Source organism: Labrus mixtus, chromosome 12 (genome assembly GCF_963584025.1).
Source record: "Labrus mixtus chromosome 12, fLabMix1.1, whole genome shotgun sequence".
Taxonomy (NCBI): domain Eukaryota; kingdom Metazoa; phylum Chordata; class Actinopteri; order Labriformes; family Labridae; genus Labrus; species Labrus mixtus.
The window spans coordinates 19,576,497-19,592,775 of NC_083623.1; the positions used below are offsets into that span (position 1 = coordinate 19,576,497).

General features: G+C 40.9%; 1 protein-coding gene across 2 annotated transcripts in view; it reads left to right on the forward strand.

Moving 5' to 3' along the window:
* LOC132985210 (kelch-like protein 29) overlaps positions 1-16,185 on the forward strand; it is a 139,939-nt gene extending 123,754 nt beyond the window's left edge. For both annotated transcript variants that reach the window (XM_061052462.1, XM_061052461.1), the window contains exons 13-15: positions 3,409-3,602; positions 12,064-12,208; positions 14,988-16,185. In XM_061052462.1, coding sequence (XP_060908445.1) covers positions 3,409-3,602; positions 12,064-12,208; positions 14,988-15,171 — 523 coding nt within the window. In that variant the 3' untranslated portion in view covers positions 15,172-16,185. The remainder of the gene's footprint in view (positions 1-3,408; positions 3,603-12,063; positions 12,209-14,987) is intronic.
* The last annotated feature ends 94 nt before the right edge of the window (positions 16,186-16,279 follow it).

Sequence of the window (16,279 nt, forward strand, 5' to 3'; positions counted from 1 at the left end):
CCTCTCATCTCTCAACGCTACTCAATAGGTGTCCCAGACATAAGTAATGGTGAACGTGACAATACGTGTAATAGATCTCCTTTATTTGTGTTTAATCAATATTAGAAAGCGTATCTTTGTCAAACAGAGACTAAGTCCACTTATAAAATGCAGTCTATGGTCACAGGATGCACTGGTTGATATGTTTGTTCTTACCGTAAACATGCACAGATTAGATTTATGTGGACCCTTTACACTCTAGTGCTGTGAATCCATATTTCAGGTATTACACTTTGCAGGGCAAGAAAACTAGTGAAGGTAAAGCAAATCCATCTGCTGTCAAATTAAACAAACATGGCAGGTACATTTCACCTGTCGATATTAAACATTGTGTTTTTTAAGGAGTTTATCTTTTATTACACAATCACACTGCAGACATCGAGTTCCAGTTCTGATTTGTTGACATGTCAGCCCAAGTGCATGCTGGGAGAGTTAACTTGTTTTCCTTGATCCAGATTACATATTCATAGGAAACTCTACTTGAAAATCTGTCCTCTTTATTTCATTCACAATCTGTCTAGCCGTTTTATCCATCTGTCTTGGTGTCTCTCTCCCACATAAAAGAACACAATCCTCTATTATTTGTTCTGCTGTAACCCTGCAGCATTATTTCTATGATTGTCCCTGTGTGATGAAACAAGCCTGTCAGGAGCGGCAGACGATTGCTGCACACGGCTCCGTGCCCTGATCAGTCTTTTTGTAGAAACACTTTAAAAAATAGAAAATCCAAGCTGGTCAACATGTGGATGGATAAACTACATCACTACATGTGACGATGAAAAAACGATCTGACAGAGAGCTTCAGAGGAAAGACAAGGAGAGGTCTAGTCTTTGTTTTTGTGATGAACACAGTCTTTTTGTTTTGGTTTCTTTGTCTGTCTGTCTGTCTCCCTCCACCTCCTCTGCCTTGGAGATACAATCAAACCATAAACACCCCCACTCTGAGAACCTTTTCAGTGTCAGTCCTGATGTCATGCTTCATTTGAAATGCTTGATGACTGTGCAGTGTTTACATTTATTACAACCCATTCTCTTGATCTACATCCCACTAAAAGTGATGTATTTTTACGTGAGCCCTAAAGCTTACGACGGAGTGAAATGATGATGGTTATTGCTCATTGAGTGATTTCTGTTTGTAGAGTTTTGTCTTTGAGGTTTTCTTGTGGACAGAAATGTCAATCATACGCTGTCTCTTTTCATCTCTTTTAATTTGTATCAACTGCTTCGTACTCTCCATCCTGTCATTATTGCACACTATTCTTGTTCAGTGCTCATTGTGTCTTGTCCTTGTTTAGCCAAACTACACATCCAGTCCATGCACTTAGCTGGATTCTGTTTCTGCCCGTGAGGCTAATGTGGGTGCAATATCAACTCTTGTTGTTGCTCAAAGTTCTGTTTCTGGCCTCCAAAAGCTCCTGCACCAGTTCATCATCAAGTCATTATCTCAGTCTTACTGCTGTTTCTCACAGGGCAGTTTGGATATTATGTTATTGACTGCCTTTTATTCTAAAATGACCTAAATCTTTGAGCAATGTTCAGGAGAACAGAGTGAGAGTTAACCAAAACAATGCAGTTGCAGGCTGATATATCGAACTAATGAGCTGAAAGATGCTAAACCTTTCTGTGAAGCTGATGGGAACTGAAGAGTCGGGTGATTACTCTCTGTGGGTTAGACAAGCAACCATGTTCACATTACATGCTATCAGTAAAGAAGCTGTATTTGTTCTATTCACTAGCTCTTCTCAGCTGTTTGCTGTAGTCTTGTTGGCCTTTTGTCGATTCCTTAACCAGCTTCACACATTCAATTTATTAACCTGCACCGATTAGGTCAGAGAGGTCATTTAAACTGCCAGGTACTGAAACACATGTTAGTCCTTCTTCCTCAGTAGGGCTCAGTTACTCAACCTGATGCTGGTAAGTGTGTGTGTGTTTGTTTAAACAGGGCTAATTGGCACTCCTGAGTGTTACAGGCGTACCTTTTTAAAGAGTGTGTTCTCTGTCACCACTCTCTCAGACTGCCTGCTGAATTAAACCCACAGGTACAGCTGGTGCCAAAATCATTATCAGACCCCCGAAGAGAAAGTTGGAGAAGTCTGATCCAACACCTCTCACACTTTATCTAGCATCTCTCTCACTGCAAGGTGAATGCAACCAGTCCGTCCAGGTGTCATTCAAATTCAACTAAAAGCAACTGCCCCAGGAGCTGCAGGAGAGGTGCATAGAAATGTCATCAATACACACTTGTTTTTCTTTGAAGGGAACGTATGAATGACACTGAGGGACAAGTAAAAAAAAAAATTGTTAGACACCTGTGTACTTTCTGTTATTAGGCATAATGCCAAATGACCGTCATAGAGAACAGTGAAAAGATCATACTTGAAATAAACAGCAAAGGGACTTCACTTTTTTTTTTTTTCCCAAACCTTTGATGTGTCCGGCTGGTTGTCCTGGGGGACGCCGGCTTCAGATTTGATTGTCAAGGTGTTTTTTCTTTTTCTTTTAGTCTGAATAGATGTGTGATTAAATTCCAGATCCAGGATCTGTTTGTGGCTCTTTAATGAGGCCGCCTCCTGCTGGAGGGCTCTTGGCTGCTTTGATCAGTGGCCCGTGGACGCAGGATTACACCGCTAACACAACACACTAATGAAGCCGCGGGTCAAAAACCACACACACAAATGCAACAAACAAAAAATGGAAAGTCAGGACATATACATATTAATGTCCCTACCACTCAGACAAGAGCAGAATAGCTTAAGAAAGTGTCTTGTTCACACACAACCCTTTGTGTCAGACTCTTTCATCTGGCGGCGTCTGTTTGTGGCGGTCTGGGTCGGCTGAGTGTTGGAAGTCTCTGCCAAAGGCCGCTGGGTGAGAAAGGTCCAAAGCTTGGCGCTGACACACAGCCCAACTCTAGAGACTAATGGCTTGTAGCGCCAAACATATGTTGCTTTGTGTAATTGCTTTAATTGCTGTCATTGTACGTAATAGTTGGTCTTTTTCATCTCTCCTAGTGGTGTAGGCATTCTGCTAATTATGTCTGTCAGCCCTGCAGCCAAAACCAGCATTTCTCCGTGAATTCAGTCCAGTGGGACCTTTAAGTCAGAGTGTTTCTGTGTATTATTGGTGTGTGTGTGGGTGTTAATGACTAACTGCAAAGTGTTTGATTAGTTTTTGAATCATTAGAGGTTTCAGAAGTAATAAAGAGACTCCTAAAGGTGGATTTTTTTGTAATAAAAGTGGAGTCATGACTCAATATATCAAGCTTACCCATATCTTCATTTGTTTTTTAATTCTTATTCATGCAAAGTGGAAATATCTAAAATAGCGTTCAAAATATTTTTTTTTCTCCCTCTTTTTTTTTCTCTTCAGGTACGACACAATCACCAACCAGTGGGAGACGGTCTCTCCTCTTCCTAAGCCGGTCCATTCAGCAGCGGCCACAGTGTGCGGAGGGAAGGTCTACGTGTTCGGAGGTGTGAACGAGGCCGGGCGCTCGGCGGGGGTCCTCCAGTCCTACATACCACAGAGCAACACCTGGAGCTTCATCGAATCACCTATGATAGGTAAGAGAGCTGATGACACCCAGAGTGTTTAACCCTTTGTTCGACACACGCATTGTTTTACACACAAACTTCAGCCCAACATATTTCCCTCAGGGGATGTGTTGCCTTTTGTTACATGATGATGTTTTCTTTTTAAATCAGTGTGTACCTGGTTGTGGCTTGATATTCCCAAACACTCTTTCCTCATTATGAATGCATTTCCTGACCTCCTGACTATCAAGTACAATTATCTGTGTTTGTTTTTTATTAGGGATGTAACACCCAGACCCTGAAAAGGCATGTATGGCAGCAGCATTACTGTAACCGTTTATCTGCGTGTATTCCTTTTATTTTAGTCAATGACATTGCATTAGTGATTAATCAGGAGTGTTTTATTGAGCTTTTATTTTTGCTGCCCAGTTGCCTAGCTACAGTTCTCTCACAACTCTACCCACTTGAGCACATTTCCTGTCATATGTTTTACTTCTCCTGTTGAACCCATGAAGTCCAGATTGCCATTTCAAGGTAAAACGTTGTCGCACGTCATGACCATACTGAGTGAGGTTGAATCTTTTGTGAGTGTTATGTTCACTTTGCCCTTCATAGAGCAGGAAGTCCCTTCATGTGCATTCATGCAGAAGTGTTATAACATTTTAACAGGTCTGTTTTGCAAAATACTTGTGAGGATGTCCCAAAGTCTTTGGTTAAAGACAGGAAACAACCTTTAATTTCAAAATGTTGTCTAAGTAGAGAAAAAAACGTCTACAAATTTGGTCTTAGTCTTCTATTCAGTTTATTCCGGGCAAAAAAAGACAACAGAAAAATGTATTGATCAGTGCAGGACCTTATGTACCCCTGCTGCTTTACTCCTTCTTAGTATCATCAGCATTTCCCCATGCTTTTGACGCCATGATGGGTGAGTCCTACTAAAGCTTTCAGACATGTTGTCAGCCAAACTGTGAAGTTATTCACTTCACAAACCTGCAGCCAGATTCAAGTCTGAGCCAACAGGGACCTGTGAAAGATGCTGCAACAGAAGAAACACTTAAACCCGAGCTGCCATAACTCCAACATAACAAGAAATACACACAGTGTACACCTCGGTGAGATTCAAAACACTGACAGCTGTGTTACCTGTGCGGAGATTTTATCCACTGGCAGAAATATTACAAAGTGTAATCCTGTTAAGATGCAGCACAGTATAAATGCTGTTAATGTGAACATATGTGTTGATTAATATTAGGCTTTAGATGTACTTTTACACATAAACACAAAGATTCACTAAAAGATTTGGTTAAAGGATTGAAAGCACTCTCATGTCTGTCTGTCAAAAAATAATGCTACGATCAGCAGCCGGTTAGCTTAGCTTAGCATAAGCTAATGACTGACAAGCGGAAAATGCTGGCCTGACTCTGTCCAAAGGTATGAAATCCCTACTATAAGCAACCTTAATGCTAAGCTACATGCTGCAGCTCATTCATCAAAAAAAGATAAATTTCCGTGTTTATTTTAACCATAGATTTAAAAAGCAGATACAACAGATAAAAAACATATATTTTTGTTTTATTTCATTTTCTGGAGATTAGAGATTCTATATAACAGTAGATGCTGAATTGACTTATTTAATGTGTTGGCACATTAAGGATTCTGAGGGCACAGAGATGTCCAGACGTTTTTTTAAGTACATTTTTATCTCATATTGTGGCGCACTGTTTCTGCAGACTACACTCAGAGCAGCAGGCATCAGAGAAACGTTTCAATTCGAACGTTTCCAGACAAGAAGATGTTATCATGTCATTAAAACACCAGCGTAGAGCTACTTCGCTCAGCTCTGTCGCCCAGAAACTTGCTCTCTGTTATTTGTGCCTTTTCAGAGCAGGAATACTGTGAGCTAAATTATGATTATGTAATCCGGGTGTTTGTGCTGAAAGCTGAATGGTATTAAAAAGCTGGCAGAGCAGCTGGCAGAGGAGGAACGAGAAACACACACATGCAGAGAGACACTGACACACACAACATCTCCTTACCTCAAATCAACTTTACAACCCCAGAGACTCACAGGTACACACACACACACACACACACACACACACACACACACACACACACACACGCATGAATTATGTAATGAGCCAGGAGGTGACTCCATGTGTGTGTGCCTGCACGGTGTATATGTGCGTGTTTGTGTATAAAGCACCAATACAGACAGACGAACTGTCATCTGTCAGTGCACCAACAGATTGCTCTCCCTCTCTAAGCTTCCTCTTTATCTCTCTCTATCTTACTCGCTGTCTCCTTCTTTTGCACGACTCTCACGGTCCCTCAGCTCTGTCTTACCGTCAGACACAAATACAGTTCCATGCAGGTCCTATGACTGTGCATCTGAGTGTGTGTGTGTGCATATGCTTGGGATATGTGTGCTCTTCTGGTATGTGTGATTTCCCTCTGCATGGAATACCTCCTGCATAAACTGCAAATGGGTTTCACAAACACTTATCGGGACTCCTCTCTCTTGCAGAGTGAAAAACAACATCATGTGTGCCATAAATAGTCCCTTTAACATGGCTATTGAGATGTGCGGATCCTCTGCCTATCCGCTCATCTGTGTCTTTCTTTGTCTTCAATATATCTGTCTGCTGAGCAGCATAATGTACTGAAACCTGGGAGTGTAAATAAGCCTGCTCACATGCTGTGAACTCCTTAAGCGCCTCATTGCTTTCTTTGAAAGGTCAGTTTACACAGATACCATAATGCCAAGAGTTTGAGTTATCTCTCTGTTAGAGATCTAATATTTACCCAAATTTTACCACATTTGTGGTCATGGAGCTTATTAAAAATGCTCAGGTACAATCAGTTATATCTGAACCAGTTTGCTTGCCTACTTCCATTCCTACAACACCAGTTGGTTGGTTGTTTGCCTGGCAAACCAACGGGGCTTCTAAAAATGCTGTATGGGTGGACCTTAAAACAACCTAGCTTCTCTGGTTTAAACAAAAACAGACTATTCTGCACCAGAATCTAAACTTAGACATACTGGCTGCTGTGTTGTTATCAGAGGATCCAGCCCTTCAACATGTCATGTTTCCTTAATGTCTGATGATATAGGAAGGTCATTTTATGATTTAATTCAGTAGATATCTTACATATTGCTTCTTATTCAATAACGATTTTCATCCCATAAGCATTTTTTATTTAAGAAAGTCCAGCTGTTTGCAATTTGAGAAATGTACTCATTAAATATGTAGATTTAGACTTAGGGAAGGTTTTTTTTTATTCATCAACAAATAAACTCGCTCAGCATTCCTCTAATTCTGTCTCTTCAAAAAATAGATCAGTCTTCAAGCTGAAAACTGACATATGAAAAAGAAATGGTCCTCACTTGTGAATTTAATTGTATTATTTGATTTCAACTGTATCCTAAAATCAAAATAACATGTTTTTGATGTTGGCTCATATTACTGGCTTGGCTTATAAGAAAAATGTGTCGGCCAAATAAGCAAAAAAAAAAAAATCATGGAATTGTATTACTTTGATTAACGACCAATTGACTACAAAGGTAAATGCTTTGCCACCAGCCTCTGCTGTTCTAGAAGTGTCTACACTGATACTGTCAAATATTAGCAAGCTATCATTGACAAGAAGTATGGTGAACTTGTTTAACATTACTTTACACATAGAAGCATATTGATATTGTCATTCTGAACATGTGACGACTTCAGTATTGTATTTCATCATTCCTATAAACCTCTCTATTTCAGCCCTGCTCAGAACAGGCTGTAGCTGGTTCTATAGATTTATTTGCAAGGGAGCTGTGTTGGACCACGCCCCTCTGGAAGGGCTTGGGTGGCTTGGGCTTTCTTGCACCATGCCCAAATGCTTATGGTGAGAAGGCAGACTCAGAGGACTGATCAAACACATAGCTGGGGGAGGGGTTACTGCCCTTTGTGATGTCATGAAGGGAAAATCTCCAAACAGCCTGTTTGAGGACACATTTTCTGAAAAGTGGAGTGGTGTAGAGGACAGACTTTTCTCATAATATGGGGGTTTGTGGACAGACTAGGGACACATATTAGTGTTCGAAAAACATGGTAAGGTGTATTTGGCGTAATATGTGACCTACAAAAATGTGCATTGATTTTGACAAAAAGTTCATGAAATTATTCAAAAGATGTCTATTGAGCACTTGGTGAAGGATTCTTTATTGAAGTGCTCAGTATGGCGATTGCTTTTTGTTAAAAAGTGTTAGTAAGTCAATTGGTGCATAGATCTGTCGCGCCCTCCTGAGGGCAGGGTGCTCAAACGGGTAGTTGGCAGGATGAGGTGTGTCTTTAAGGGTGGAGGATGTCTCCCGTAGGCAACAAGAGGTAGACGTTAGCCAGGCCCGGCGAACATGTGTCTGTGATTTTCTGGGCTGCGTTGATGACCCTCTGCAGGGCCTTCCTGTCAGCCACAAAGCTGCTGCCATACCTCACTAGGATCTGGTGTGTCAGTAAACTCTTGATCAAGCAGTGGTAGGAAGGTCAACCTCACACATCTGCTAGTGTGCTCAGTAAGTAAGGAAGCCGCTGTTGTGCTTTTGTAACCCGGCAGTGTATGTTGATGTGAGATTGTCTGAGATGTGGGTGTACAATAATATGAAGCTCTAAACTTTCTCTACTGTCTCTCCATTTATGTGCAGTGGTAGGTGGTTGTCCTTCATCTAGATTATCCTGTTTATGCGATGACAACTGCTGTGTGGGCATTTTAATCAGACAGAGCAGTCTTATCTGGATGTGTACAGTGTTGGTATGATGGAGGGAGTTGTTATGTATCGGTGCGCGTGTTGTCCTTGTGGGAGTTTTCATGCTTTTATACAAACAGATACATGTGCTGTGTTGATGCGCAACTCAGATTGTAAAAGATGTGAGGCAACAATAAGGGGTTTGTCGAGACAGCATCCACAAGATGCACCATAGCCGTTGCGTGTTTGGTGCTTGCTTATTTGTTACCTGTCCTTGCCCTCAGCTGAGCGGTCCCACAGTTGGTGATTTAGTTATTATATCAGTGTGAGAGCCTGCGTCAGCCCATGTTGCCTCACAGGCACAGCTGTACTTCTAACACCGGAGCAGTGTTGAAGCCTGTTTTTCTGTCGCTTTCCCTCGTTTTTATGTACAGTAGAATGCGGTCTGTTGTGCATTGAATTTGACCTTTCTTACCTCATAGCTGCATAGCTAGACAAAACCTGACCTTTGAAGACTTCAAGAATAGCAAGCTTCTTCTCAGAAGTGGGACGTTTTCAGCTGACACAGACGCTACATGTGCACTCTCTATTGTATCTCTGCTGCTTGTTTTCAGTGCTGAAGGCCTGGGGGATAAAAAGCAGAGGCATAGCAGTGGAGAGATGTTGAACATTGACAGCCGTACTTTGAAGCTTGCTAAATTAGAGCGCAATAAATCTGCCTGGTACTTCTCTGAGCGCTCACACCGGCTGCTTACTTTGAGTCCACGAGATATACGCAGGAAGCAGTGGGGAGAGTTTCTGTGGGGGGAAAAAGGCAGAAAGGGTTTTCCTTTGAGAGCGTCCTGTTATTATTCTGCCTGAGGCGCTGAGCAGAGAGAATGAGTGTTCCATGTTTGAGACCAACACAAAACATCACACACACACACATTAACACACGCACACACACACACACACGCACGCACACACACACGCACGCACACACACGCACACACGCACACACACACACACATGAGGAAAGACTGCAGCAGCATATCAATAAAATGAAGACGGTAGAAGAAGAAAATCAACATGTCAGGCAGAATGTGAGGACGACATCAGAGCAGCTCATTTCTCAGGACCAGAAAATTGAAGCTGTTACCTGAGCGGTTGCACACATCTCCATATTGAGTGTCAGTTTTTAAACGACTGCTTTGTTTTTAGTACATAACACATCAAAAAAAAAAAAATGTATTTGAATATAAATGAAATGAAAATAGTGGGTCATTTCTGTCCATTTGTCCTGTTAGTCCCCCACATCAGTCAAAACTGTGTCAACTATTGGAAGAAATAAATCATATGACATGGGGCGACAGTAGCTCAATCTTAAATCTTAAGTCCTGGTGTGGAGCAAAATAAGACAGTCTTGTTGCTGGAGAGATACTGCTGAGGTGCACCTGAGCAAGGGACCGACCACCAAACCCCCAACAGCTCCCTGTGTAGCAGCACCACTCTGACATCTCTCCATTAATACATGTCCATAGTTCCTATTTGTGCACATGTGTATGTTGTGCCTGTATGTGTGACAAGAAAGAAAGACATTCACTGAACAAGCAATCATTTTGCCTTTGTCCCCTTTTAATATTATTTGGGGTTTCCAAGAGGATCTAAACATGTTATTGAATATTATAGTAGTACTTGGAAAAATGTATACATTGAATTCTCCTTAAAAAAAACTGCTATTAAGATCCCTTATTTTACATCTTAAAAATTATTATCTTCAAGAGTAAATTATTATGAAAGAAAAAAGTACAAATAATTGGGAGATTCTGATGCAACCAAAAGCCTGGGATACAGAGGCATGATCATCTTATCTTATCCATATAGTAATATAATGAGATTTAGTCTGTTGTTGTTTTTTGACCTGACATGAGGTAGAAAGTTTCTTGACATTGTGTTTAATATGTATACTGAAATGTATGTAGTTTTTTTATGTATGTGTATGTACTGTCTGCTTGTGACTGTTTAGTAATAACTGGGTTTAATTTTGCAAGGGATTAAAAAGAAAGACATTCGTGGCCACAGAGGATAAATCATGAACGGCTTTTGATCCTGTCATTTTTCTTCCAGTACTATCTTTTCAAATGGGACTAATGCTTCATTTTGTGAGCGAATATTAGCAAAAATAATAACATTGGTATTCACATTAGAAGCTTGGGTGACAGCCAGAGAAGGGCGGGATGACTTTATAATACAGGAGAAGCTTTTAGAGCTTCCATCTCCATTTGTAAGGCATCAGGCTTTATATCTCCTGTTTCTCATCCCTAATAAGGGATGCCCATCCATTGTGGCAGAAAACAGCCAGGCCAAGTATCTGTGAATTATTCATGCTGCTTGTCAATTGGCCAGCTGCAGCCTGCTCGGTAGAAATGACTCTGGGTTTGGTTTGTTTGGTGGTCTGGCTTTGTATGTTTCTTCGCATCTTATATTTAATGTTTATGTTGTAAATGTGGTGCGAGTCAAACTTCAGACATCGTCTGACAATAAAGTCGGCTCAATCTATCCGTCAATCAAATCTGTTTCCTCTTATCCACTAAGCAGGACTGCTGCTCGAAGCTGCAGGTTTTTATTGAAATGGTTCCTCATAAATCACTGTTTAATTTAGTTTGCCATCATCTATAAATCAACAGTGGTGCTGCTTCAGTGCCTCTTTTTCCCTCATTTTCTGCATCTGATGGAATTATACAGCATGCACATTATGCACCATGTCACCTGTTCACTCGTGTATTTCAAATACATGCTCAGTGTTATATTTTTCTTTGTGAATCTACGGACATGCCAGAGGGTGTACTGCAACTGTGAATTATTTTGAACTCTCGTTTATTGCTACAAATCCACGACATATTTTGGAGAAAACAACAAAGCTACAGTTATTTATGGTCTCTGTGATTCACTTGTTATCAATCCATTCTCGTCCTTTACATTTGTTTTCTCTGAAACTGTCTTGAGAATGGCACATGAGGAGAATGTTGATGATAATTTCTCTGTTGAGCCTGGAGAGCGCAGTGGGAGAAAATCATTCTTTTTAACTTGAATGTGCAATCCCTGGAGAAGTATCAGTTTGGTAGCTGGCAGCTGTGAGCGGTTGTGATCGCTGCTGCAGCCTCTGCCACTTGCAAGCTGCTGTCAAGTTTTTAAAAACTTTGAGCACCACCGACAGTAGAAACTGTGTAAAGTGGTACAAACATGTCTGTAAAACTTTTCTGAATGAGGTCCCTAGGAAATATCACATAAAAGTTGTATATATAAAAATGGACATAGTTGTATATTCATCATGTTTAAATGTTACTTAAGCGCCCTGTGGTGTAAGTGTATGAAATCTTTCACTTTAAACAGAATTAATAAGCACTCAAAGCAGACACATACACAAATGGTTGCGTAGTCATTTTGCTGGTTTCTTGAATATTCTCATAAACATTGAGTTTAAAGGTGGAGACATTGAAATCTGGCCCCTCCTCCTGGGCTCATCACCCTCAGAAGTGCACGATGACTTCAGGGTTAGCGTGTATGTTTACGGCTACACTGAGAAGCTATCTGACACTATCTGGCACCTGTCTGTCCAACAGAAAGCAATGTGAGGTTCACCCTCGCTTTGGAATGAGCTAATAAATATAGGACATTAATGGAAATTTCTGTTTTGTGCCATTCAGCTCTGCTTTTTCCTTAACAATAATCTCTCTCCCCCCCCCCCCCTCTCTGTCTTTCCTCTTTCTCTCATATCTCCAGATAACAAATACGCCCCTGCAGTGAGTCTGAATGGTTTTATATTCATCCTGGGAGGAGCCTACGCTCGAGCCACCACCATCTATGATCCAGACAGAGGCAACATCAAGGCTGGTCCCAACATGAATCACTCCAGACAGTTCTGCAGGTGAGGCATTAATAACACATTGGCGCACTGTGGAAGTTTATGTAGAATACATGGACTGTGTATAATATTAAACCTGTGTTCCTCCTAATAGCCAGTGTTGTTTTGCAAATGAACGCTCATCTTTCAAATGGGATCAGAAAATGTATTCCAGTTAGTTAACCTTTTTCATAATGTTACGGCTGGCTCAAATGCCAAACATAATAATGGACACCACACATGGATTAAATATTGTATTTGAGTTTTGGGGACAATTAAACAGAGAGTAACTAAAAAACCTGAAAACAAACCACTGAGGTGTTGCTGCTGTGAAGCTGGGAGAGAGAGTGAACTAATCAGAAACCTTCCTTTCCTAAAAAGACTCAGCCTAATCGTCCACACTCCACAGGTGCTGGCAGCCAGGTGAAATCAACGAAAATAAAACAGGAAACATTGATGTAACAATAGTGAGGTAAATTGTCACAATAGCTAGTTTCAAGTCTCCTTCAATGAAAGTTAAGGAAGTAAATTTTGAAAGTAATGGTACTGTTTAGAAAAACAAAGTCTAGGATAAGAACGGGTGTGATTCAGGTCATGGCTACCTGTGATTGTTAAGTTGCTATCTGTCAACTTTGAAGATGTAGCGCTGCATGTCCAACCTGATGTGAGCCTAAACAGTATCTTCTGGTTCCAAGGCAAAAAGATGGCATCGGCCAAAATGCACGGAGAGCCATCTAAAAGGGCATTCCTGCGCTTCTTCTATGTATTATGATATGATGAAAATTTTATTTTTTTGAATCTAAAATTTCGATCTATTTTGTGACTGTGGAACTGGAAACATGATCATAAAGAGGTAAACGGTTGATCAGAGAAATTAATTTAAAATGTGAAAAAAAAAGCTTGTTATGGGCAGATTATTTCCCAGAAGCTACAGTGATCTTCTTCTTCTTCTTCTCTCTTGGTAGATAAAATTGCTCTCTTGTTCATTGGTTTGCTTTTGACATTTGCCCAATCAGTCACACGGCGCACATGCTTAGCTGTAAAAGCAGATTCTCATCTTGATTTAAACTATTAAATATCTTTTTGTTTAGGTTGTACACATTAGGAATGCCACATTCATGTGACATATGTGTCATTTGTACTCATTCAGAGTGGGGAGTGTGATGTTTTTGCTCTGAAGAGGGGAAAAAAAGCAAAGTTCACTAACTTTATACAATTTGTGGATGGATAATGGCTGATAAAAGAGATAAATGACTATTCTCATGTCCTAATAATCCACTCAGCTGGAGCCACGGAGGTGTGCAGTCTGTAGAACATAGGACCCACTGCTGACCATTCCTGAGGTTTCCTTTTTGATCTTTTTTCATGTTTTCAGTAGCCAAGAAAGCAAGAGGCAAACACATTTGGGAAGCATTTTCAGAGAGTGATCTTATGTGAAATGCGGAACATAAATCATGTTGTCAGACTTATTGATAAGCTGCGTCTGCACACACCAGGCAGCTGTTCTGCTACATTTAACTAAGTCTGACACCAGAGAAGAAGAGATGCAGGAGAGGAGGGAAACACAGAGCTGCCAGAAGAGAAATTCACAGACACGCAGAGACGGTGTGGATGAAGTCTAGCTGGGTCATCATGCAGGAGAGCTGATATTCTCCCTTCACTGCCTCCGTCTTCAGGCCTGCACCTCCCCTCTGTTTATCAGGAGGAGCAGCTCCAGGGTCTGCAATTTGGATCAGCTGTGCATTCTCTGAGTAGATTTAGGCTTTATATGATAATCTCTTTTAGTCCCAACAGTGATGTAAATGTGTTGCAGTAGTACTGGATGTTTTTCTGTGTCTGTATCTCTGAGCATGCACCTTGTGTAAATACAGACCCTAATAGTAGTTCACAGTGTGAATCAGCTGGCAGCCACAGATTGGATCCTCTCAGAATTGAATCTCCTGTTTCTGTTCCTCTTATGAAGCGAGTACAGTTGTACAGATATTTGCTTATTTAATTTATTCCCTCACCTGCCCTGAAAGGGAACGATACATGTATGTGTGTTTGCCTGACCAAGTAGCCTTGTTACCATATTTAGAGTTCGGCTGAGTGATATTCAAATCATCTCAGCATGGCCCCCAACGAGACCAGCAGCATGCTTATGGAGATGTTGTCTCCGGACTGGCTATGTTGTTGTACCCAGATTAACTATAAGAGCAATATTCCTGCTGCGGGGAGTCACAGCCATCTAAAATCAAAGCTCTGTAAATTCCTGCACTTGCATTCACCCACTTATCTGCTTCACACAGATGTGTTCCCAACAATCTGCTGTTGAGTAGGTTTCAATTCTTTCGACTGCAGGAATTTCCCTCAGGAATTAGGGACCAATTGGGTCAACACAGTGTGAGTGAACCACAGGCACCAGGGTCTAAATAATGTCCTCGGGACTTTAACCCCCAGAAGGCCTCCTTGTAAAATATCTAAACCTGAATAAAACACATGAGGCTCGTCACACGTCTGTATAATCATTTGCATATTTTTTAAGGATCTTTATTTCTAAATTTTAGAATAGATGATGATGGGCTGGAGGAATTTTTTTTGACCCTGTTCAGAACCTCCTAGGTGTACTTTTGGGGTCCTGGTTACTTTTGGTGTAAATGTGACTTTTCCAACATTTCACAGAGCGAGGCCCTTTCTCCTTTTGTCTGTGGATTAAAATTGAACATACAGAGAAGAAAGTGGTATCAACCTTCTCATCTGACAAACACATGGTAGATTAAAAAAGGAGATCATTGAAATGTTTACATTCTGTCTGTCCATGCAGCGCGGTGATCTTAGAAGGGAAGATCTACGCCACAGGAGGCATCGTGAGCAGCGAGGGTCCCGCCCTCAGCAACATGGAGACCTTCGACCCTTACACCAACACGTGGACTCTCCTGCAGCCCCTACCCTGCCCTCTGTTCAGACACGGCTGTGTGGTCATCAAAAAGTACATCCAGAGCAGCTGAGGGCGGCCTTGACTCGTAACTATGGGATTGATGCCAAACACCAGCTGAGCTCTGGTTGAAGGACGGTGCGTGACGGCAGCTTGAAGCCAGGGTTGGTCGGTCTGTGACCTCTAGACTTGACGCCAGCAACTATCCTTCCCACCCTCCAAAAACGCCCTGTGCAGAATGTACTCATACTAAACTACTCAGACAATGCCTAACCTTCAGTACTGTGTGTGTCATGGTCGTAGTTCATCCTCCATCCAACGGGCACAGGGACCCTCTTGGTAAACTTTATTTTTGTCTTCATTGTTTGTTGTCTTTTCTGTAAACTCATCCCCTCCATATTTCTTTACTCTGATGATGCTCAGTGAAAGCCAATGCAGGGTGAAATTTCTGTCCCTTGATGAGAAGTATATTTGACAGGAGAAGGTTTTAAAGTCAAATCAAAGCGAGCAAAGTATCTTTTGATGCAAGAACTGTTTTCAGTTGCAACATTATGGAAACGCCTGTTTTCCTGTTTGTCCGCTGATTTAAAGAGTCTCTTCTTTTTCGACTGTGTCAGGGAGTGTGCGTGGTTTTATGAGGAAACTTTAAAAACATGTTTTACTCTGTGGAACCCAATTATTTTTTTAGCTCGGTGACTTGCTCAACATTTGATTGAGATAGAAAGTTGAAACAGATCCTCTAGAAATAAAAGCACAATAACCATCTGACTGTTATCATACACGTTATCTGTTGATTCATCTTTCATTTATTTCATCACTTTACCCAAACCTTCCCTTTTTTTTTTCTACAATGCAACTTAAACAGGGAATTGGATTTGTATTCTGTAAATACAGGAAGGAAATATGTATATTTTAAAACCTGAAAGAAGATCTGTAAAAATGTTTTTTTTTAAATCTGAAGAAAATGCTGTATAAATGTTTTTAGAAAAAGAGGTTGAATTTAAAATGGTCTGTCTGTAAATCTGTAATCGAAAAGGAGAATTTACCAGTGCTTATTAAAACCTAATACAAATATTAAACATTTAAACTGTATCATGTCTTTAGATTTGACTGTTTAATGAATGAAGGCGAGACTTAAGATTTTATTTAAAGGAAGAATATTTTACACAGAGTAGAAATGA